The 24,534-nt window shown below is 36.8% G+C and overlaps 1 protein-coding gene across 4 annotated transcripts in view; it reads right to left on the minus strand.

Moving 5' to 3' along the window:
* Positions 1-1,016: 1,016 nt before the first annotated feature.
* The window catches only part of STRN (striatin), a 68,910-nt gene continuing 45,392 nt past the window's right edge, over positions 1,017-24,534 (minus strand). For 2 of the 4 annotated variants that reach the window (XM_084283515.1, XM_084283513.1), the window contains 9 exons: positions 23,051-23,187; positions 18,898-19,073; positions 17,881-17,928; positions 17,083-17,204; positions 16,071-16,238; positions 13,696-13,836; positions 11,238-11,345; positions 9,895-9,981; positions 1,017-9,809 (listed from right to left, as the gene is read on the minus strand). In XM_084283515.1, coding sequence (XP_084139641.1) covers positions 9,640-9,809; positions 9,895-9,981; positions 11,238-11,345; positions 13,696-13,836; positions 16,071-16,238; positions 17,083-17,204; positions 17,881-17,928; positions 18,898-19,073; positions 23,051-23,187 — 1,157 coding nt within the window. In that variant the 3' untranslated portion in view covers positions 1,017-9,639. The remainder of the gene's footprint in view (positions 9,810-9,894; positions 9,982-11,237; positions 11,346-13,695; positions 13,837-16,070; positions 16,239-17,082; positions 17,205-17,880; positions 17,929-18,897; positions 19,074-23,050; positions 23,188-24,534) is intronic. The other 2 variants (XR_014618266.1, XM_084283514.1) reach the window with 2 other exon arrangements.

A 24,534-nucleotide genomic window follows, 5' to 3' on the forward strand; every position in this document is an offset into this window, starting at 1 on the left:
GCTATTTTTCCCTGCCCACCATTATGGAAAGCAATTAAGCCAATTCCATTTTCTTTTCCACTGCCATCTCAATTTGAGGAAGTCTTGGACAACAGCAAGCAACCTACGTTTGTTAAGTTGCCTCTACATTAAAAACATCACAGTGTTATCTGTATAACCAATGAGTGTCTCAAATCCCTCAAGGTAGTCTTTAGGCCTCCTGTGTGGGAGGGTAACTCCTACATTGTTTTCTCCTTACCTCACGAATCTTCTACTGACCTTCTCTGGAGGCAAAACACAGGCTGAATGAATTTGTACCATCATTTCGTACAACAATCCTTATTTTCCTCTGAGGAGGGAAGAGGAATAGGACTAAAGCAGAAGGCTTATTTTACCTACCGGGGAGAGAGAAGAGACGAGAACTTCATTTGTCCCACCTACAAGCTTAAAAACCCCAACAGGACGGACTTGCTGACAAGTTGTTCTGCTCGGTTCTGTGTAGGTTCCCATACCACCCCCTCAGCAGCGTTGTTCTGAGCGTTTTCCCGTAGCAACGCGGCTACCATCTGTGATGTGTGGTTTGCTCTCCCTCATCCTCTCCCCAAGGGCAGAACCATGCGCTTATTTTTATTTTAAACAAATGTTCTACCCAGGAAGCGCACCACGTTTCACCGTGATCAGGGGAGGCTGATAGTTCCTGAGCAACGGCACCGTTCCCACCCTGCACGCGTCTTCAGCCGAGGCAGACAGCAGGGACCACGTGCCTTATGCAGGGTGCCAACAGTGACGAGGCAACAGAACAGTACAAAAACAAGACATATGGAGAACGGAGAAATTGAGACAGCCCCTTAAATGGTAACCCTCGGTACAGTTCAAAAGGTTCACATGAAGTCACCTCGAGCCCCTCCACATCCAAGGCACTAGACCGTGTGCACTTCCCCCTCCCGGTACATACTCCAAGAGCACAAACTTTATGAGAAAAACACAAAATTATGAACACAATACAAAATGTTGAAAAATAGTATTTATTAGCACCCAATTTACATAATTATATGGTACAAATGACACTTACTTGCTGCTGTAACATTAAATAAAGCTGCTCTTAAAAACCATTGCTTGTTTCTGGAAGTCCATGTGATTTTGCTCAGCACAGAACGCGGGTACAGTATACAGCTATCCCACTTCACTACTGTCATATCAATATAAATACCTGCATGGTTACCTCAACGTGGTCTCATTTTAAATGGCACACTAACATATGCAGATCTATATAATTTTAATGACAAAATAGTTATCTGGATTATTCAGGCAAGTGAATGTAGCTTTAAATAGAACCTATCCAAGAAGTTTCACAAAGTATGAATTGCAGTGAAAAAGAGAAAATTCAGGGCTGCAATCAAGAAGCTCAAAAATATAGTGGTGTATTTCAAAATAATCTCCCTCTGAATTTTCTACCTTGTCATTTCAGATATTTATCCAGGATTTTAAAATATTGAATTTTAGTAAAAGTTTAATACTAAGTGTTTGAAGAAGCATTTTCACGTATAGCAAATATTTATACTTTTTCTTATAAAGGCTTATCAAATCTTTGATCTTTGGAGAATGATCACTTTTTCACTTTTTTTTTTTGTTTCCCACAAGAAGCCTTTCTGAAATCTTTGAAACACGTGAGTTTTTTGAATCCTTACTCCCAAGAAAACTATTTCCTTCACAAATTAGAAAACAGTATTTCTCACTTAAAAAAAAACAACCAACACATTCACTTTTGTACAACAGTAGCATTTAAACAAGGTAGTTTGGTGGTATTGTAGTTTGACAGCTTTGTACCGAGCCATACACAAACTGACAAGCAGACTATTACTCAACAAGTAGGCATTTCTCATTTGGATTCACCACTTTGCAAGACACTTGAAGCCCAACATTGTTTCAAAGTAGTCATTCAAAACTGGCGTGCAAAATCATAACCTCAGCATAATTCTGAAGGGGAATCTTAACTTCTTTTAGCTGTTTAAGCAAGAGTTCATATATAAGTCACAGTAGCCTTTTCCTATCAACTGTCATGGAAGTGGCCTAAAACAGAAGAGGAGCAAACGGAATTACTAACATTTAAGTGGTTCCTACCTCTGGCACCTTCTCTGAAAGAACTGTCAGGTAACTAACGTCAACAGGTTTTTCTTTTGTTTTGCAGGGGGAAGTAGCTGAATATAAACAACAACAATCCAAACTGATCATGCTGAAAATTACTTCAATTTTACTTGTGAAAATCCCATAAAGAAATCTGCCTTTTTTTTTTTTTTTTTTTTTTTTAATTTTTTAACCTGACAATTTCTTTTAAAAGAAAACAACTGAAGATATTTATACGAAATACAATGCAGGTATGTGCTGACAAATATTAATAGAAAATCTTACAGCAATAATATTTTTCTTATCACAGATTTCTGTAAGTTTCAGGTGCACAATTCAAGGAAAATATAGCACAAGACTGCTTTTCAGTCTGTTTGGGCTATAAAGGTACAAGAAATTATTAGCAAACATGCTCATTTCGCATTTCCAGAAAAAGTGCTCACATATGAGACAGTTTTCAAAACCTATGCATGTTTGTAGATGCCTGACTGCACGGAGACAATTCTAGGAGCCATACATCTGAAAACAATCTACATTCAAAAAGCACTATTTCAATGATAGGAAAAATAAAAAAATAAATTCTCAATGGAAAAATATTAGCTTGAAGTCCATTGCTTTTCCCTTATACAATGTTTTTGGCTGCTTTTGTAAGTAATGCAAAGCAATGAAAATATTTGGCTTGGAGACAAGTTATCCCTTTCCTTGCAGAGCAGGACAAATCCAGCTGCGTAAATCTTCTCAGCTTTACAGCCTAACACTGGTGTGGGGACCAAGGCTTTCTGTGAAATAGCAAGGAACAATCTGGGGGGGCGCTGCAATTCAAGCGGAGGGAATTGTCCACACAAGGCTTTGAGCAGCTTCAAAAGCACACGTGCAGGCATGGTTTGACCACGGGGGCGACCTCCCAGGATCACAGAGTGGCTTGGCAGCAAAGACTGCAAAAAGTTAGTGGAGCACACAACACCACAACTTGGTCAGGATGGGCTGAAGGGCACGTGTTACTGAATGCCACTTTAGTTCATCTATACTTTGTCATCCAGCAACAAATCTCTCTTGACAATGACCCTGTTCAGACCCACGAACTGTACTATGGAACTGGAATTACACCTTCTGTAGTGGAATTGAGATTCTCAGAAACCCTGAATGGTACAGTACTTCCTAAGTTTTCACAACTGACAACACAGCAGCAAAATTAGGTCAGCAGGTAGGATAAGAGAGAACTCAGCAGACTTAGATGAACTGGGAATAAGGAGGTACAGAACAGCCTTTTGGTGGTGGGAGGAGGAGGACCGAAGCCCAAACCCCAATACCTTTCAAAAAACAGTCTGAAAGAAAAACAATAGTCCTTTATGAAATATACCTTTCAATGAGAGTCTACTGCATATGGGATTTTAAGATTCCAAGGAAAATATAGCCTAAGGAAAGATTTAAGTGGGAAGATTAAAAATCAGACTGATAACCTGCACAACTGGTGTGTATATAGATGTATACAAATACACACATATACACACACACATACATATACACACATACATGTGTATATGTAAGCACAGGCAGAGGCATCATTTTAAAGGTCCCATTTACCAGGAGTTTCCCTCCTGGGATGAGTCCCACCAGCTGAACAAGAGCACTTGTCTGAGCAAAGGCTATTTACACACAGGTCATTTGAGTCCCCCCCCACTCCCCACGTTTGTTCATTCACTCTGTTGGGCCTAAGGCTGCCTTTCAAAATGTGGGTTACTTCTTGTTGGTCAATCCATCTTTAACGTGATGGATTAAACACTGCCTATGACTTGGTTCTTACCAGTTTCACTGCGGCTCAGCAGAAACATTGCAGAGGTTTTGCCTAGCAGTTCACAGGCCATTAGTTTCAGTAACTGTTCTTCTCTAAACTGATGAAGCAGCCAGCATGGTTCACCAATTGTAACATCTTCAACTAAAGATATTGCCGGATTTAGATAGAACATTCTCAACGCCTCCATGTCCTTATGGAAAAAGGAAGATTCCTGAAACATTTGTCAGATTTGGGCGTGGAGGGAAGAACAGGTTTTTCAGAAAAATCTTTGTTTCCTCTCTGTCACTCAATACTAACATCTCAACACCACTATGATGCTCACCAGCAGCAGATGTCCAAAAAAAAAAAAAAAAAAAAAAAATCAATGACTGTGTCAGACTACAACATTTTATACAAACCAATTTACCATATGTGAACATTTCACTATTATACTCTGATCTTTGTTTTTCACTGTGTAGGCCAAGACAATTTTCACCATACAGCCACAATTTTCAGAATGTTTTTAAATGCTGTATTATAAGCAGCAGCATCTTTGCACAGTAGTTTCCATGAAGCTGATCAGAATTCCAGCTCACCTGCAAGAACGCTGAAAAGACATGCAGGCTAAGCAAGTCACAAATCACCTGGAACCGCTGGTCCTATTCATTTATGTGAGAAAGTAAAATCAAGATGACAAAGCAATATTTAGCAACGCATGCAAATGGGGGCACCTTGTCTAAAGTGACATAGCTTGAAATTCAAATGATATTCACCTTTGACACAAAAGGGCGTAATTTGGAATCTGAACATACACTAGAATTTGTCCTTCATACAACCTGCAACCAATGGACAAATGAATAAATCTGAAGAATCATTATGGGAAAACTTCACTAACTTGCCACTCTATATTTGAAGGGTTTTCCTTTGCTCCCTGTGATACCATCAGGCTAAATCTGCACTGCTTCCCAGCCTAATTCTGCTGAGATGACACAAGTTCCATGGAGGGCACATTGGTTCTGGCCACTTAACTTGCTCAACCTTCCAGAGCTCAGCAAACAGCCTCCCTGCTTCCCTCACTGCTCAGCACGATCCAAATGACCACTGCCTACAGATCTTCAAAGTAAAATATGAATGATCTCATTTGCAGGAACTCTCATGCTGCAGAAATTATTCATGTTAGATTGCCAGTCTGATGCTTCTGCAAAGAAGACTGTTCTAGAGCTGTCTTGTACAGGCACAAACACAGTAACTGCATTTTCTTCCATAACCCAGCCTACTTTACCAGGTTTTACTAGATTTACTAGATATAATTTGTATTAAATGCTTCACAGTCAAGTAGGCTCCCCAGAACAGTCTGGAAAGACGCTGCCAAAGCACAGTCTGAAAACGCTTCCAAACACACATCTTGAGAGGCATTCAGAAAACTTGCTTATCAGATGGTTATGCCTGCTTTTTAATTTCTTGTTTCCTGTGGGATGGACTAACACTTCTGACAAGGAAACACTGCTGATGTGACACATCAGGTTATGGAAAGTGCTGTTCCCCAAAATGACACTGATTTCAGATGTGTTCCCTTCCCTCACCTCCATCCTTGTGTTTTAACACACAGGTGTACTGCAAAGGGTGGCGTAACTAAGTCCTTTATCTGTTTTACATTTATTCAGAAGGACAAGCTTCTGTTTAATTTAAATTCACAGCTGCAAAATGGTGCTGCACCGCCCAATCACAAAGCTGTATGGTGAACACCACACTTTTACTCAAACACATCACGTATGGGACTGCGACAATAATGTTATTTGAATACAGACTAGAAAAATAACCCACGCTATATAGCATGTAGTTGTCCACACTTCTTGGTAAAGAAGCTTTGTTTTGTTTGTTTGTTTTTAAATCAAAATAAAGATGAATGAGATCTGAAAATAATCATCATGTGATTTTCTTGTAACTAGTAAGCTAAAACTTTTACTTGGTGTGTCAAAACACTTCTGTCATTGAGGCACAATAAAAAGCAAGCCCAAGGATTATATAGCAGTGAGGGAAATGTATTCCACAGTAGAATTATATCTAGAGCTTCTTCCAGGCTATTCCAAATCATTTTGTGCAAGAGTTTTGGTAACCAAATCAAATACGTAAAAGCACACAGCACAGTGAAGTAAATTCTAAATAAAAATGAAAGTACTTAAAAAAAACCTAGTGGAACAATTTTCAATTTATGAAAGGATTGCAAATTCTCCCATTAAATTAGTTAGTAAAACCAAAATCAGTAGCACAGTAGTACATTAAAAAATTATATGAGTTAACCATTCAAAAAAATGTAGCATGTATACTACATACAGGAAAAAACTTAATGGTAAAATGCAATATACAGAGTTGCACAAAAATGTTTTTTTTTTTTTTTTTTTTCCAAGAATAAGCATTAGGTCCAGTCTCATTTACATCTTTAGATGCACGTATCACATTCATGAAAGTTACCAATTATATTGAGCCAGAAAGAGCTGCAGGTAAAACGAAAAAAAAAAATTAGCGCACTCAGAAGTTCAAAGCTTACAAAAACAGGTTAATCATGAAACAGAAGTACCTAGCTGCAAAAGAATCATAAAGACACACTGAAAGTGAGAGAGAAACATGAGAAGCAGCAATGCTTAGTCTATATGTAAAAAATCTTATTTTGTCAGAACTAAGATTTGGGCTTGTGAGACACCAGACCAAGAAGTTTGGACTTCCTACACAGAAGCATCGTGTTTTGGGCTGGCGGGAGGACATGGACAAATCACATTTACCAGATCACCTTCAGACTAAGTCCAACAACTCATTGCATACGCAATGGTGTTGTGGGCACCAAGACATGGAGAAATGAGCTAAAAAGCTGAAAAAAAAAAAAAAAAAAAAAGAAGAGTTGTATAAAAAGAGCAGACTGAAAAATAGCTTGAAGAAAGTAGAAAGAAATGGAAATATACAGCTAGAAAGTACTGCCTACCTGCAGGTTCCAAATTACAAAAGTGATTAGAAATATTTTAAATGGCACAAAGCATGGCTTGGAATACTGGCATGACGTTACAAAAAGAACTACTAAACATCACATAATTCCTCCTGTCAGTGAGAAGCAATCATTGAAATAATCTTCCAAAGGAAGCCTAATCATTTAGAACATATACAAAACCTCACTGGCCAAGACAATATTAAAATGCACAAGTCTACAATCCGGCTTTAGCAAACAGATGGACTAGATAACCTAAATAATTTTTTCGTCCCTAACTCCTATGATGATGTTCAGAAGATCTGGCAGGCTCATGCACAATACCCCGCAGTCCTACAAGTACATGACCAAGTACAGTAAAAAGACATTGACATCAATTATGAAGACCAGCACAAAAATATATATACTCCACAACCTCTTTGTAAGGCTACATTTGTTTTGTTTTTTAAAGGCACCTCATCCTCTAGCTATTGCCAGCTTTAAAAAAAAAAAAACACTTTTCAGTTTGAGCAAGAGCTCAATAGTGAGAAGGAAACATCTTTCAATTCACATTTGAACAGCCATTTCTTACATTCCAATTGTAATCAGAATGACAGTTTTAAAAAACAAGCATGCTGGCCTATTAGTTTTATGTACAGCAATTTAAACAACTAACTACATATCGTATTGTGGAAGCAAAAGCACAACATTCATTTCATACTCACGCCATTATCCTCTGTATACACAAACTCATGAGAACTCTTAATACTAAAACATTAAAATGCACCCATGGAGTCTTCCCTTACTAGACATTTAATACAAGTTTACAATATATATACACATATATAATATACATAGCTTTTAGAATTTTTCAAATAAATCTTTGTAATTTCCTCTCCAAAAAGAAAATAAAATAATGACACTGAAAGAATATGAGTCAAGTACACAGAACTCTCACAAAGTTGAATGCTCAGTTTTGCAGCCAAGTTTCCCCCTTTTCATCATAACCAACACACTTTATAAAAACTAAATAATCTGATTTACTATTGTAGTCATCTGTTTCACGGTAAAAGTTCTAATCTTATCTATGGAAATATATTGCATATCAATATCATGAAGTGACATATCTGAATATTCTGAGCAACAAAAGGTATTCCAGGATATTTTAGCAGTAATGTGTTGCAGGCTCAAACAGCACAGGTCAATCTTTTATTCTAAATAATACGGTTAATCTAAACTCTGAGTTCAGCTTCAAATGTGGTCCCATCTCCAAATATCACACTAAGAACAACATGGTCAAACCCTATGTTGGTATCTTTCAATGATTCCTTCTTAAAAAACGTCAGTTTAAAGGTAAAGATTTTTATCAGTTTCCAGTCTTAACCTCACGCTGGTATTTAAAAGAGTTGCATGGATTGGGTTCTTTCCTACTCACATCAGTACCAGAAATAATCTCCAGCATCAATTCTGCCTTTCCTTCTGAGGAAAATGCCAGCTTCAGACCGAAGAATAGTAAAAACTCTCATGATACGGAAAAGAATCCACTCACTTTCCTTTAAGAATGGATAAAATCACTAAAATCTTGTTTTAAAAGTTATTTGCCACTTGTATCAACAGAGAAGCACATCTGTTGAAGAACTTAAAAAAGTACTAATTTTTCAGGTAACCTAATTAATGGCATAATACACCCAGTGAAGTGGACATGTTGAGAAGTTCCACAAATGCTGAAGTATGGAAATACCTCTAGAAGTGGCAGAATCTTTCAGACTGACTTTGTGTTGGCAACTATTACACTAGCAGGACTCACACAAAGCATCAGGCATAGGTTTAATCTTCAAAAGTAATTAAACATGTCATGGTACCACAATGCCCAGAACGATACCTTTTTTTTTTTTTAAGCTGGAACAGAAGGAGATGAACATTTGATAGTTATACTGTAAAATAGTCTCTTTGGGAAGTCTTACGATAATTTCTTGTGCCAGATCTCCAAGAATAAACAGCATTATAAATCTGAATAAGTTAATCTGCTACTACAGTATATACAGACTGCTTCAGTCTGTTGTTAATTGGGACTAAAGGCTCAGCTTCTAGCCACACACTAATGCAGTCTTTAAAAAAATTATATAATTTTTTTTTTTGCAAACTAAATATTTGCTGTATAACACAGAAGATTTAATAAAACTTCACTGTATTTTCAATTTATGTTAGTAACTTGCTTTCCTTTAACCACATTTATCTTAAGCTAGCAGCCAGGTGGCTGAGATTAAGCATCAGCTACCTCTCTCTGAACAATCTGCTTAGTAATACCAAAGGGATGACAAAGTGCCTCTCACAAGACACAGTAATGAGCACATGAACTGACACTTTTTCCAGGTGATTTGATTTTTAAGCACGTCACAGTTCCTCAATGAGAAGCATCCCAGAAAGTTTCCCTCTTTTCCCTCTCCCTGAAGCAATTAAACCCCTTCTTTCCAGTACTCCATTTTATTAATAGAGAATACATAGACCTAGTTTCACCCAAGGCCTGCCTGGACGAAAATTCACACCCTCTGAAATAAAAGCGCCTTTTTTTTTTTTTTTTTTTTTTTGAACTATTTGAAACTGAGAGTTTCCAAGCTCTCAGCACCAGCTGAGCTCACAGAAACCAGAACAAACTTCAATTTAGAAAACAGCACCCTGCAAAAACTAAACACTTACAAACATTCTCTGAATTATAGGGCAGGATAAGAAGATTCATGCCCACCTCTTCTCTTTTGTGCAGCTGGTTAAATATATACAAAGCTAGAGTTGAAATGGAAGCACTCTGTCATACGAACACTTTCGCCAGGGCATCTGCTCCTGCACTGGCAATATAACATTTGGATGGGTGGAATGCCACATCATGAATGGACTCATCAAATTTTTTGCGATGAGCAGTGAATTCTTGGATGCAGGTCTTGCTTTCAAGATTCCATAAGCGAATCGAACAGTCATGACCTAAAGAAAGGGGAAATGGTTTTCTTTATAATTCTCATTTTTGCCACCACTGTGAGAAAAGGAAAATGAAATTTCATGTACTTACTGCCGGACATCAAGTACAAGCCATTAGGATCAACAGCTAAACTTGTAACCGCATCTAAGTGAGCTACCATGGAGTGGATCAGTTTGCCTTTGAAAGAAAAGATGTAGGTTATTTTTCTGGAATTCACTGATACCCATATTCACTGCTTAAACACAGTCTGTTTAATAATACGTTATTTTCTCCCATGACTGAATTAGGAAAAAATATGAAGCTGCCATTCTTTTAATGTTTACAGTCTCAGGAAAGATGCAGAACCAATACCACAAACTTTGTTAGCCCTTTGTTTTGTGTGGGCAAAACCACATTGATGCTACAATATCGCTGTGCACATTAAGTATCTGCACATGAAGTGACTTAAGTGAGTCCAGCAGTAAGATTTTGACTTGGAAGGAGGACAGGGGCTGAATATAGTGATTAACAGTGAAATAAACTAAATAAGAATATGGGATAATTTTAATGAACCCAGAGGGAATTAATGTTCTATTACAGCTTATTATTATGGTTATAGCAATGATTTGATATGAAAAATAAGAAAACATGGGTCAAATGTATTTTCTAAGCTGCTGAAAATCAGAAGTAATATGAAAAGCTCAGCGTTTCCTCTACTGTACATTACAGAACTCTATCATTGAACAAATCATCTATTTTCAGCTTTTTTCTCAGCTTCCCTTGGGTGCTTTGACCTCTTCTTATTTAACACACATGGGGGGAGTAGCTAACTTATAATCAACAAAAATATTGAAAAATCTCACTTTTAACTTTTAGGGCAGTGTGACCTGGAAACAAAGAAGTCACAGGCTAAAGATTATCACAGTCAGAATAACAATTCACAAGATTCACGGTAAGAATAACAATTTAATACTACTATTCCTACCAAAAATTCCTTTAAAATCACAGCATTTTTAATTACACATCTTAGTGCAACTCTCATTACAAATTAGAAAACACACTGTAAGTGTCCAGCTGTTTCTGCAGAAGAGATTTGGAGAAATACAGTATGTCAAATTGAGAATGATGCCCTGTAAGGAAACCATCAAGCAGAGATCTTTAAAGAACTAAGGAAGTGACCAAGCTTCCTGCCCTCAAATCAAAAGAATTCAGGTACACACAATGAACATAAGGACACGCAAACTAAAAAGAAGCTTCTCTTCATGCTAATTACCCAATACATTTTTATATAGACTGGTAATTTCAGGGCTCTAACAATGAAAAGACGATTTCTTTTTCACGGAATATTCAATTCTTTGTATCCCTCAGCATTTGTTTGAATAATATTAGCCATAATGAAATTTTTGTTATGTCCTACAACTGCTATGACTAAGTCCTGCCAAAGATATGCATACCTGTATTGTTGTCATAGAATTTGATGTGTCTGTCTTCGTGAGCTGTGATACTAATTGGAAGAGTTGGATGACTGATGACTCTATTTATCTGACAGGAGGAACTGACTGCTAAGAAAAAAAATCATACGTATCAACACATGTAAATTGCCAAGCGCTTTGAAAGATTGCTACTTAAAAAATAAGTAATCAATCTTATCTGCAATACAATTTTCTACCTAATGCGATGGAAACTCAACTGAAAACCTTACATAAACTGTTTTACTCTAAAAACTCTAAAAACCCTTTTACTCTTTCCAAATTATGCACACATAGAGACGTAAATTAACCTTACAAATGAGTGTAAATACAAACAGGTACAGTCTAACTTTTTGCCACAGTTTTAGATGGGTGCATCAAGTAAGACAGGGAACCAATAAATGAATGAAAATACTATTTTTGCATTTCCCACCTCCACATTCCTCCTCTTGTCCAGCTAAACTTTTTCCATAGCAAACAGGCAGTACGGGAAAAATTAACATAATTGGCTGTATGTTTCAAAGCAAACAGGATCCCTTGCTCTCATCCCCACAGAACAATACCCATCTACCATCATTTGATACACGCTGATTAAAATTCTAATTGAAGAAAAGCATACCCGGCTATTCATGAGAATCATTTTCCTAGCATTCAACAATCTTGAAACATCGTTATTTTATATTTATACACACACAGAGGAACTGGGAAATTAAAGTAAAGAAAGATATTCTGGTGGTTCATTTTTTGACTGGAAACCTAGGCATTGATGTGACACACAGACTACTACTACAAGAGTGGTCTTAAAGAGGGACAGACTACTATGCAAAACACAGCCATTCCACAAATTATCAAAACACAGTTATGTTTTTGGTTTTTTTTCATGGAGGAGTTGACTGTATCCAGTTAACCTGCTGCCAAGAACAGTCAGATCAGCTAATCAAAATCTTATAAACAAAATAAAAGTCCACTATAGGATCTGAACCTTCCATAGGACACTTAAGAATTATCAAAAGTGTTAACTGAGGCAAAAACATTTTTATTAATAAACACACCCCTAGAAGTTATTAAAAGCATAAGACTGCATCACAGCCAGTTTTCCTTAATTTATAAAATGCCAAACAGAATGAGGCCCTCACTGAACAGCAGATTCCCTATATGGTGGTGGTAGGGCATTTCAGGTGATTCATTCTCCTCTTGCATCGTTCCATTCATTCTTGTACAAGTTTGTTTGTGTTTTTTAATATACATAAGTATTATAGTACTGTTATGTAACTGAAAACACTAAACAGAGACTGCTGGTTATACCATGGTCTTCCTTTTTAAAAAGGAATACTCCTAAATAACAGTAATGAGGAGGAAGTGAAAACAAATGGCAAGAAGAAAACTTCACTGAATAGAGATAGGTGATTCAGGACTATTTTTTCAGACAGAAACAAAAGATACTGGACTACAAAAAAAAAAAAAGTAATAACGCAAAGAAGGGAGATGGGATATTCTGTTCCCTCTTATAAAACGACAGAGTTGTTCAACTACTTTTAAAACAGACAAGCAAACGAGCTAACAAGAAGGGCTTACTCCCTTATAAAAATATAATTGGACAATAGAATTCACTGACATAAAACTTTTAGGCGAAAAAAAGTTATCAGAATTTAAAGAAGGATTGAACATTTATGTTGTTATCAGTTTACTATTTTGGCCTGAATATGAAACTTCAGGCTTCAGCTCATTATGGTCTCATTCCTAATGCCAGGATAAAATAATTTATTGATAGCAGGCTAATTACAGTTTCCTCCAGAGCATGTGATATTGGCCACTGCCATAATCCAAAGCATTATGTAGGACTTTGAATACTCTTTCACTGGAGTTCTGTTCATCTCCTATGGTGAAAACTTCAAAGAAAGACCAACTGCAAATGAGTTGGAAGTCTATACAAAACTTAGAAAAGTGATAGCTGTGACAAAAAATATAAGGGAAGTCCCCCACACGCTCCCAAATTTTTAATAAATTCAACTTTAGATTTGCCTGGTATTACCTCTACCTCGCAATTTTGGACTAAAGAGAAAATAGAAAATCCTGAAGCTGACAAGATCACTGGGCTCTATTAAAGAAGCTTGGGAAATCTATGCTTTTCTTTCCAGCGCTATTCCTCAAAGGATAATTTAGAGTGTCTGCAGTTGTTTCTTCTACCTTCTTTCAAAATTATATTCACTCTTCTGCTACTGAAATGCCCGTGCACTCAGGTATAGTAATAACAACTTACTGATACACCTTAAAATACAGTGTTTAACATAATTAATGCTTCAAGTTATCCTAACTTGTTATCTGACAAATAATAACATATCATAACAAGTCATCTGACTGATTGCTTGAAAACACTGAAAAAAACATTAATAGCATCTGATTTGATCTTAAGCAATATATATATATTTTTTTGGATACATACTAGTATCTACTCCAGACTCCAAGGTAAGAATTCGTTGTCGTGTCTCCATGTTAAAAATGCTAGTGTGTCCAGTGTTAAATGATGCTACCATCAGGCTTGGGTCACTGCTCACAAGATCTACTGATGAAGGGATTCCCATTTCTAGAAAATAATGTAGAGATTATTTTTGTAAGATTCGACTGTTAAAAAAAATAAAAGAACACTAAGCACTTTGACATTTAAAGGGTCACGGATATGAAAAGAAATGTTACATTTTTAAAACTACACTATATACCAATCTAAACAGATTGCCCTGAATGATCACTTCTTTATTCCTATTTTTCTGGTATGCATATGAACAATGTTCTTTACTAAGATGCTCTGTCTGGAACTGGGGCTAGACAGAAATCTACTGGCAATAGGAACCTCCACTCTCTCCAGCTCCCTGTCCTTTTTCTTCCCTTAACTCTGAGAAAAATTTTCAACCTAACCTCCAGTTTAAGGACATGATATCAAAGCGGAAAAATCATTTACAAGACAGACAATTTTAAGTTGTTATTAACCTGGACTTCAGACATTAAAAAAAAAAAAAAAAGGTTTCCAGATCTAAATTTTATCTGCTGACACTAACAGCATGGAAAGTTAAATAAATACATTTTTCAGCTCATATCACAGAACTCAGAACTTTTTCCGTTGTGCCTATTATGATATACATACACACACACACACACACACACACACACACACCAGTGTCTTTACACCGTGGATACCTGAGCACTACTGGACAGAAGGTCAGATGAGCAGATCTTGGGTATAAGAAATAACCCTTAAAATTTCTCTCCTCAAATGTACTGGTCTCTACCAACTATGTGAAAGAACACTATCAGTTCTAACAGATGTCAGGAGAAGGAAGAGAGGTATATAGTGAGATACCCAAATTAAGTAGCCTATGTCCATTGATCCAGATAATGCAGGAGTGTCATCACCTCGCTCATGGGAGAAACATCTTACTTGCATGCGCTGTGTGCTCAGAAATGTTAAGTCACTACAGATACCACAGTAAAGCCAAAAAAGACAGTCATGAAGATGAAACCTGTACTGTTTTGAAGTGACCTTTTCTATCACTGCAATGCCTGCTTACCTGCAGCTTCCTGGTAAGCCTGCAATGGTTAATCTAAAGGATTTGAGGGATGACTGCTGAATATTTTAGAGAGTTTGTTCAAGTTTTTAGTAAGCCATAGGCAAAATTCTCTTTCAAAGAAGAACCTTTGAATTTCACGTCTGCGTTTTAATTCACAGTTTAGAATATAAAAAAACACTGATTAACTCTGTGAGTCGAGACTATCCTTTCCCATTTGCCCCTCATTAATTTAATAACTTCATTTATTTTATTTTATTTTATTTTATTATTTTTTTTTTTTTTTTAAATCAAAACCAGAAAATCTTCCAGGAAATCTTCAAAGTAGAGAGGTAGGCAAGCTGGAAGTGAAGCAGTTACAATTCTGACAGAACCCTGCAGACTTTTGGAAACATAGTTTTGCCAGAACTGTTTCTATTTTGCTCAGTCTATTTAAACTAACAAGTAATGACAGAACTGATCAGCTTTACACCATAGTTCAGGAAGTCTGTTCAGTTCTGCCAAAGTTTATTTTGCCTTGAAGTTTTTCATAAGAACCAAAGAACTGCCTTGGTTTGTGAGTTACCTTTAGAAGCATTAGGTGTAAAATGGTTCTTAAGACAATGTCAAGTCAATGTCAAGTGACTCCTTCTAGAGTGTTTACTGAAACAGCAACTCCAAGAAGTTAAGTCTCTAAAGAACAGGATTTTGGTCTGTGCATCATATTTTAGCAACTAAATCCTAAGGACTGATTTTTTTCCAATAAGCAGCACTTAGGGTGACTAGATTATTGCTTTTTATTTAATGCACAAACTAGAAAATCAATTGCAATCTGGCAATTCTATTTCCTTGTCAGTGGCACAAGAAACCTCACCTAGAAGGGTACTAGGCCACTGCCCTGAGCCTAAGCAATGACTGTTCCAAATTGCTCTGGCAATAAGGGATTTTTATTCTGGCCAAACCAGAAGCAAAGGCCTAACGGAAGCTCAGTCTGAATATCAATTATGTAGTAGATGCATTATATTCCATGGATCTAGTAACATCAGCAGACAACCTGCAGTAATTTTTAAATGTGTGCATCCCCCTATGTGTAGGTATCAATATTATCTGGTGTCAAAGAAGAAGAGACTCAAAATTTACCACCCCACAAAAACACCCATTGAGATACAAAATCCAGTAAAAAAAAAAAAAAAAAAAAAGGAAGGTTTCTAGTCAATAGCCAAAACTATGACATTCTGAATAGCGGTAATGAACTTTAAGTTAGGGCACTTTTCTGTACCTTGATTATCATTAAATATATTGAGAGCTGGAGCAATTTCTGTAGTTTTCCATAAACGTATAGTGCCGTCTGCTGAACAGGACAGCAAACGCTGGTGTGTGCCACTGTAAACCAGACCCCACACTGCATCTGTGTGGCCTACAAAAGCACCTCTTAGAACAGAAGGATCTGTGAACAAAAGACAAACGAAACATTTCAGAACAAAGATTGCATTAACTCAACATTTGTATCTTGGTCTGTGTGCTTATGGACCAGCCTCAACAAGCTAGTCCATAAAACAAAACAACAAAAAAAAAAACACAACCAGATCATGCCAACATAATAGTCTCAATTATTCTGGGATGAAGATACTTTAATTTCATCAGCATATATGGTATTTAGTTTGCAACTAATGGAATAAATCAAAGTTTAAGCAGAAAGGACAGTATCAAAGTTTGGAAAACAGACTTCCATTTCGTAATTCTCTCTCAAGCAACCATTAATGGCATATTAGTCTTTTTTTTTTTTCTTCAAAATACAACTTTGAGGCCAAGCATATCTGAAGTGAAGAATGTTTTAAAACCCAGACACAAGGCTGAGACCCATTCAGATCTAGTAAACCTTACTGAACTAGGTCTTTTTATCAGTTCACAGAAAACATTAACAGCTTTGGTCTCAGACTAGACAACCTCTTCTTATCTCAAATGCACAGAGATTTGTCAAAGAAAAGGACGTTAAAATACACATTTCCTGCACTTGCCGAGTATTTGGTTTAACCTTATACTTTTTCAACCCAGCTGTTTATCAAAATTATGAAGAGACCAAAGCACTTCTATGAAAATGACACATTTCATCTTCTCATCAACAAATAATCAGTATTAAAACAAAAATTTACTTAAAGCAATTGAAGCCAATATTCAATTTACTCTTTAAAATTTTCCAAGAAGTATTACATACCTATTATACTATTTTAACCACATAACATTAATGTCACTAGATGTATCATTTGTTGGTGTTGCTGACAACAACGTACCATAAGAGTCATAGGGGTCGATGTTCGGGTTGGTTGTATTCCAGCCATGGATGAGGCCGTCGGTTCCACCACTGTAACACTGTTCACCGTTACTGCTCATCACCACACAAAGCACTGGTCCACTGGAAGAAACCCCAACCCCCAACAAGTTGACTATTAACATTTTCATTAAGTGATGAACAATGACAATCAGATCCTCAAATTTTCACAAAAAATGCAATAAATTTGCTGCACTCTTTGCAACAGAAATTCTGCATTCTCAGATCATATGCTACAACACTTCCCACAAGAAAACCTCCACAATATTTGGTAACATAACTATGGTCAGAACAATTTAGTCATTATGAACATGAAATATGAAATGTCTTACACTTTGAAACTACAGGCTTTGTTATTTCACTTAAATAACTTTTTCCGTTTTAAAAAATTATGGGCTTCTTCATAAAAATGATTTGATAGATTTTAATTCACTGGGAACAGCTTCATTCTACATATGCATGTACCCAACAAAAAGTCAGGAGATACGATGATGAAAAGAAAATTTAGTTGAATTTGAACTGTATACTTTTTATCGTTTTCTTTATAAAACTGTGCTCTACTTAGTGTCAGACAAAAAAGATCTATGCAGAAAGGAAATGAACATATGCAGGTGTTTTACATAACATGGGAACTAGAAGCACTACATGAAAGCACTACTAGAAGCACTAGTAGTTGATGTCAGGAATTTTTAAAGATTCTGTCTCTGTTCAAAAATATTCTATTTCTGAAAATACGATAATTTTCTTAGCAAATACTCACTTATGTGCTCTGAAGGTATATATTGGCTCTACATCAAGAGAAGCACTCCTAAAGGAGGTACAAGAAAATGTTAACATGTATACGACCTTACACAGTGCTTTACAAAAATCATCCAAAAGTGCTAAATTCTTAAAATCAGTGCTACCTCTTTTGAAGTCTCCCCCTTCTCCTAACATGATTTTTTTTTCTGTATCTAGTAATTATTTGCATTCTTTCAAAATATGATAGGATTTTTGGTTATTTTTTTATTTAAAGACTTGCAAGGTTGAGAGTTTAAGATCTCTCACACACCAATCAAACCAGCAGGTGCATCAAAAGTGGGGAAGTAGTGGAGGCTTATCAGTATCAGTAGGAATATATCATTGTGTTCTTACTCCCTATCTGATGAAAGAGGTTTATGACACTTCGCTTTTACACCGAAGCTGTAATGCAGTTACAAATCACTTTAAGTACTGCTCAGGTCTTTACCAATCAGGGGTTTGTCATCACAGACTTCAGGAAGACCATAAGCTTTGCCTAAGCTTCCTGAAAGGTATCGTGTACTACTCCCTCAATGTTAGCCCTGCTAAAAATTTGCTTGTTTCGTCATGGCCACAGCAACATGAAAGAGACTGTTCAAGCAAACCTAGCAACAACTCCATCAATGCCTAATTCTGTACACAGATATATGCATGTGTGTGTGTGTGTGTGTCTATGTAAGCTTATATAGTGTACGTGTGTATTTATATACAGATGCAAGCACACTAACAAGGCTGCATCCAAATATCTTCACTAGTAAATTAATTTGCAAGGATATCTACACAGAAAATATAAAAAAGGTGAGTAGTTTCCGTTTTCGAAAAAAATACATTAATGAACATGTGTAGGTTTCTTCTGGTGCTCTTTAAAAATCTCCATAATTCTCTAAGAGCTTGTTTTCCTATTTTTAAATTGAAGAAAAAATTCCCATTAGCTCCCAGATGAAGCTCCATTTATATAAGCAAAAATGTCTTAATGGAACAAAACAAAAAATCTTACTTTTTTGCTGGGGCTGTTTTTTGTAAATTCCACATTTTCAGTGTATGGTCCTCTGAAGCTGTTATTAACACTGGTTCAACTGGATGAAAAGCCAGACCTCTTATTCCATCAAAGTGGCTTCTTAATGTGAATTTGGGGTTCCAAGTCTTTCTCAATGCATCCTTATTGTTTGCTATCTAATAATCGTGATAAAAAAAAAAAAAAAAAAGCAAAAAAGCAATTTCACAATTAATCTGGAAGGCATAAGGAACGGAAATCAGAACTTTGGTTTGACATTTTCAGTTGTCAAATTACCTCACCTATTTTGCATAACAACCTGTTCTTGAGCAACAGTCCATTTAAAACTGACTAGACTACTTAAAACAAGTATGAAGGTAGATGTACTCCACACAGGCAACAAGTATACATCTGCAGCAATGCACTCTAAGCAAATGAAATACTCCACATCTATTAAGTTACATGATTGAAAAGCTGAAAAGTACTTTTCTGACTGATACTTTTGTAAACTTGATTTAGTATTTGAAAGTAGATCTATATCTACTGGCTCATTCATTAACACTGGGCTTGAATCAAGCAGGCTGTGGTCCCTAAATATTGGAGGTACCATCAACGTAGCACCTCTAAAGTAAAGATCTAATAGAAACACAGAAATGTCTTTGCAGTGCAGCAAAGAACACCATCAAACTTACTCATCTAAGGCAACACAAGCTTCTGATAATGCCAGACAAGTAAATTGTGCCAGAAGAAAACAATAAAAACAAACAACAACAAAGAAAACCTCAGCTACATACTAAGTATATAACTGGCAAGCACTAAGCTATCATATACACAGACAATTACTGAGGAACAAATGCCACCAGATTCAAAAATAAAGTCCTTTAAAAAAAAAAAAAATAACAGCTACTTCAACACTGCTCCTCCGAACAAATGTTGATGAAAAATGCCAAATGGACTTTTATGATTTTGTCAATCAATACTGCCATGATTAAATTTACCTTGCCATAACCACTGGAAACGGTCCATTAATAAAACATTGACATAAACAACTGTGACTCAGATATTGATGATTTCATTACAAAAAAAGCTATGGATAATACCAAATAATTGAGTTTCATTAACTCCAAGAAAGAGATGACTATCTAGAGACATTTTGAGAATGTCAAAGAACACACACAAAAAGGTTTAAGAACAAAAGTGCCTTTTTTTTTTTTTTTTTAATATCTGGCTTTATTAATAAAAACTGTGCTTCACTTACGAGGTTCCATAGATTTTAAATGATGAGAAAGGAGGCACAGCAAACAGCAGGCTTTGTTTCATCACGTTTCTTAGTAATTATGTACTGTCTGCTCAGTGAGACAGCTCAGTTTCTTTGCCAGTCTACGGAGTTCAGTTGGCTCAGAGGGAACAGGCAAATGCTGGAGCCAGAGCAAAGATGGGGCAGGACTGCAAAGTTAGCTCTGTCAGTTTTTCTGGAGACTGGCCAAGAAAGTCTCAGCAAAAAGGGTACAACACAGAGTATTCACAGATGGCCAGAGTGGAATTTGGTTGCCTAAAGACAGGCATCTAGCACCTATTTAGGTGATGGAGGGAACAGAACCTGACCTCCAGCTGCTGTACCAGAAGCACAGGTCCTGTGTCGTGTCTGTTAAAGCCACACAGACACCTCAGTCACCTAACAGGACATGCCAGTTCTAACAGAATAGTATCCCTGATTCGTTTCTCATTCATTCAGAGACGCTCTTCCAAAAGAGTGCAAGATGATTATGATTAAAAATTGGGAAGTAGATGGAGGGCAATCTCAGCCAGCGGACCAGCAGCAGAGGTGGAGACAGACGGGACTCGCAAGAGCTGCAAGCTGGGTTACGAGCAAGGCAGCTAGCAACCTTTTCTCTCTCTCCACTAAAACACAACAGTGAGGCAAACTGAGATTTGAATAGCAGTTCTTGGGGTGGGGGGGGGGTGGTCGACCCCAAAAATTAGCACCTGATTTGCTTTTACTTGTAACTGTAATGGCTGCGTCTAACTACGCGTAATAGTTTTGCAGTTTAGATACTCTAAGGTACAGTGCTCGGTCTGTTACAATTTTATGAAGCTTCTTTTATCTGCCCAGAAAACTAGAAAGAAAATAAATAAGAACCAACTGAAGTAAACATTTGTTAAGACACCAATGAGCAATATTTTAGGGAAAAAAAAAAGATACAGTTACCAGTTAGTCAAGATAGTACTAGTTAGTAACCTAGGGAATTTCACCTTGTTATCCACAAAAGGAAAATTTTCTAAGTATTATATTAATAATCTATATTACTAATTGAAAACCATTCTTTAATTTACTGCCAACCAATGCAAAATTTGAAAACCCTGAACCATAATATGAAGTAGCATAATACTGACATGTTTTCTAAGAAAGGAATCCAGTAAAAATGAAAATAGGATTCCTGAAAACAGGAATCTGTCTGCAGCTCTTGAGAGAAAATGAATTTAAAGAGCGAACCATGAAAAAACTTCCAACTTCATTCTCCGTGTGACATAAAACCAACACACAAAAAAAAACAAACAAACTACTAAATTTCTACTAATCCTATTAAATCCTACTTGATTCCCATTTGGCAGCTGAAAGAATATATGAAGTAGTCCAAAATAAAAGCAGATTATGTTATTTGTAAGCTAAGCTTTCAGGGAATCTTGAAAGGGAAAAATTAATCATTCATTTTGTTTCAATAAAGAGTACAGTGACAAGAGCAAAAAGCTTCACAAACACTTTTTTTCCCTTTATTGTCAGCACTGGAAAAGATAAGGGGTGAGGCAAGCACAACTACGAATCCTGATCACTAGACTTAACGTAGGATTTAACAAGTGAACAAACAGAAGTTAACACTTCCAACCATGCAGGATGGGATGTGGGTAGATAAAGAATGATAGGTTCTGTAAATAAAAGCTCTTAGTTCAAGGTATGGAGACCCAGACAAACACTACAGTTTATACAGACACCTGAACAATGAAGTCAGCCACTGAAAGCGTTAAGCTCCTGTACAGATGGATTACATGTGTCATGTCCTCTGAACTTAAAGAAAACTCAGCATCTAATTTTAAGGTTTAACTAGAAAAAAATGAAATTTGTAAGTCATCTTACCATCTTTTTGGAGACAAAATTAGGAATCATTAACAAAAAACTTTAGATCTGAGAGCAAATTAGGAGATGTTGCTAAGACATTGCAGTCCTGATGATTCAGAGTCACATGCTCAGAATCTTTATACAGTATCAGAGCATGTCTCCGCAGTGTCACCCTCAAAACATGTAAACTTTTATTAACTATGTAATGTACTGCTCTACAAGTACATACAAGGGTAGAGCTTCAAACTAAGAACCTGCAGGTTACTTCTGAAATCTCAAATTTTATTTGTGACAGTAAAATCCTACATGGTGGTCACTGGAGTCAGACTACTGAAGGCATGCTTCCTCCCCAACATGCAAGACTCAAAAATGTGATCTATAACCATTCAACCTTGAGAGAGATGGGCAATGCAACCTAAAGACTAATTTAAAGTTAATCATCACTTTTGTGATTTACCAAAAGGAATAAGAATCCTTCCAAGAAATCAAAAATATACACAAAAAGTTCAAAAAAGCGTAAGAAAGATTTTTGATAAAAAATGAAAGAAAAGGAAGCCATATGTTACACACACAGACACAGAAGTGCTGGCCACAGTGACTTGCTAAAAGTCTCTGGTGCAGCTTCCCATTTGAGAAGAGACTACTGTCCACACCGGATAAGGTCAGCAATCTCTCTCCCTAGCCAAGTATTAAACATCTTCAAGGACAGAAATTCCACAGTTTCTCTGGGCAAATATTTTGCCCTTATGTCTAATCTGAATCCTTATACCATAATTTTTTACTGTTTCCTCTTGTTTTAACACCTGACATTACAGAGAAGCTTGGCTCTATCATCCTTGTAAGCATCCTTCCAACACCTGTAGGGCTGTAATTAGAGCACCCCTTAGACTCCTCTACATCAAACTAAACAAGACCAGTTCCCTCAACATTTCTTCGTTAGTCACATGCCACTGGAGACCCTCCAATTTCTCCACAGTCCTCTTGAAGTGGAGGGACCCAAAACTGCATATAGATATGGCCTCACCATTAATAACCACTTACATCATAAGTCAGTGAATCTGCCTCATTGGCTACCGTGAGGCCTGCCAGTTCTCCAAGACCCAGTTCATTTTCAAGGGCTTCATCTGTTCCCATAATAAAAGATTTCCCTGAAGAAGGAGGGAATGTTAAAGCTTCCACTGCAAGAAAAAAAACAAAAAAAAACAAACCATGAGCATGGGTTTACAAAATGTTGATTTATAAAAGCATATTTGCCAGTTCTGAAATACTAAACATATCTCAAGTAGCTTAGAGCAAAAAGACATAAAAGGATCCATAAAAAACAGATTTCTAAAGAGTATCGTTGTACTTACCAATTAATGGTATCCTCTGAACACTCTCAAGTGTGCATGACTCAAGACAGTAAGTGTAACTAGCCACAGGAGCAAAGAGTATGCTACCATTCGCCCATATATGTAATGCGAAGTAACACAGAAAAGCTCAGGCCCTTCCCCAGCTCCCCTATAAAATATGCAAACAGAACCTGTAGCAGCAGCAAAAAAGTACCCAAGAAGAGCTGGTGGGAGCAGCTGGACTTCCTTCTTAATACTGTATCTGCACATACTCAAAAGCATGTCTACAGCGAGGCTTGTTTATATGCACTACCACCTAGCAGTACGTTTGGAAGCTGAGAATTCACTGCTGCTTGTAAAATTACTGTAACTGCCAAAGTCAGTCAGTATTTAATTCTGGGTTTTTACTAGCAGTATGCAATCTTAATAGTTTACAGCTGCTATAGCATGCCTGTAGGAGCTCCATTCACTATCCCATAAACATATCCAGAAGTAGATTCACTAGAAATGGAAGGATAAAAGGCTAAGAGGAAAACAGTTCATATAAGGCTCTGCATCAAGTGATACAACTGGAAAGAAACTATGCCTTTATGAACTTCACTCCACAACAACTCTACAAAACTACAGATAACAAAAAGGGGGCGGAATAGATAAAAATGTGCTGTCTTCTGGACATGACAGACTTTCCCTTATGTCTCAAATTACAAGGTTTTTTCAGTAAATTACTTCCCAATCAAACCACCCCCCTTAAGTTCCATTGTAAATACAAGCCCTTTCAAATACCATTGCTACCGTGGAGAAAAAAGGAAACACCATCTCATTCTCAGCACCTTATTTAGTCTAGCAGCATCAACACTAAGTTAAAACTGAACAAACCATGGCTTACAGTGAATAGCCTGATTTATTCAGGCTGCTTCCTCCTTGTCTACAGGCATCAGGTTTAGATTCCATTCAATTCCCCTCCAGACCATCCCGCAAAAACTAACCCAATCTTCGTGATCCTTCCATTCCACTCATGCACCTCTATGAATTGTCCTGTTTGCTTTCAATTACCCTTTAAAATCAAGTAAAAACCCTTCGGCTCTGCTGTTTGATTAGGTCTCTTAGTTATTACTTTTTAATTACAAAACACCCCTTACCTTTATCACCCTGAAGTCTAAACTATCAGCCTCTCATTCTCTCATTTGACCTTAT

This window comes from Netta rufina, assembly GCF_964035555.1.
Source record: "Netta rufina genome assembly, chromosome: 3".
Classification (NCBI taxonomy): Eukaryota; Metazoa; Chordata; class Aves; order Anseriformes; family Anatidae; genus Netta; species Netta rufina.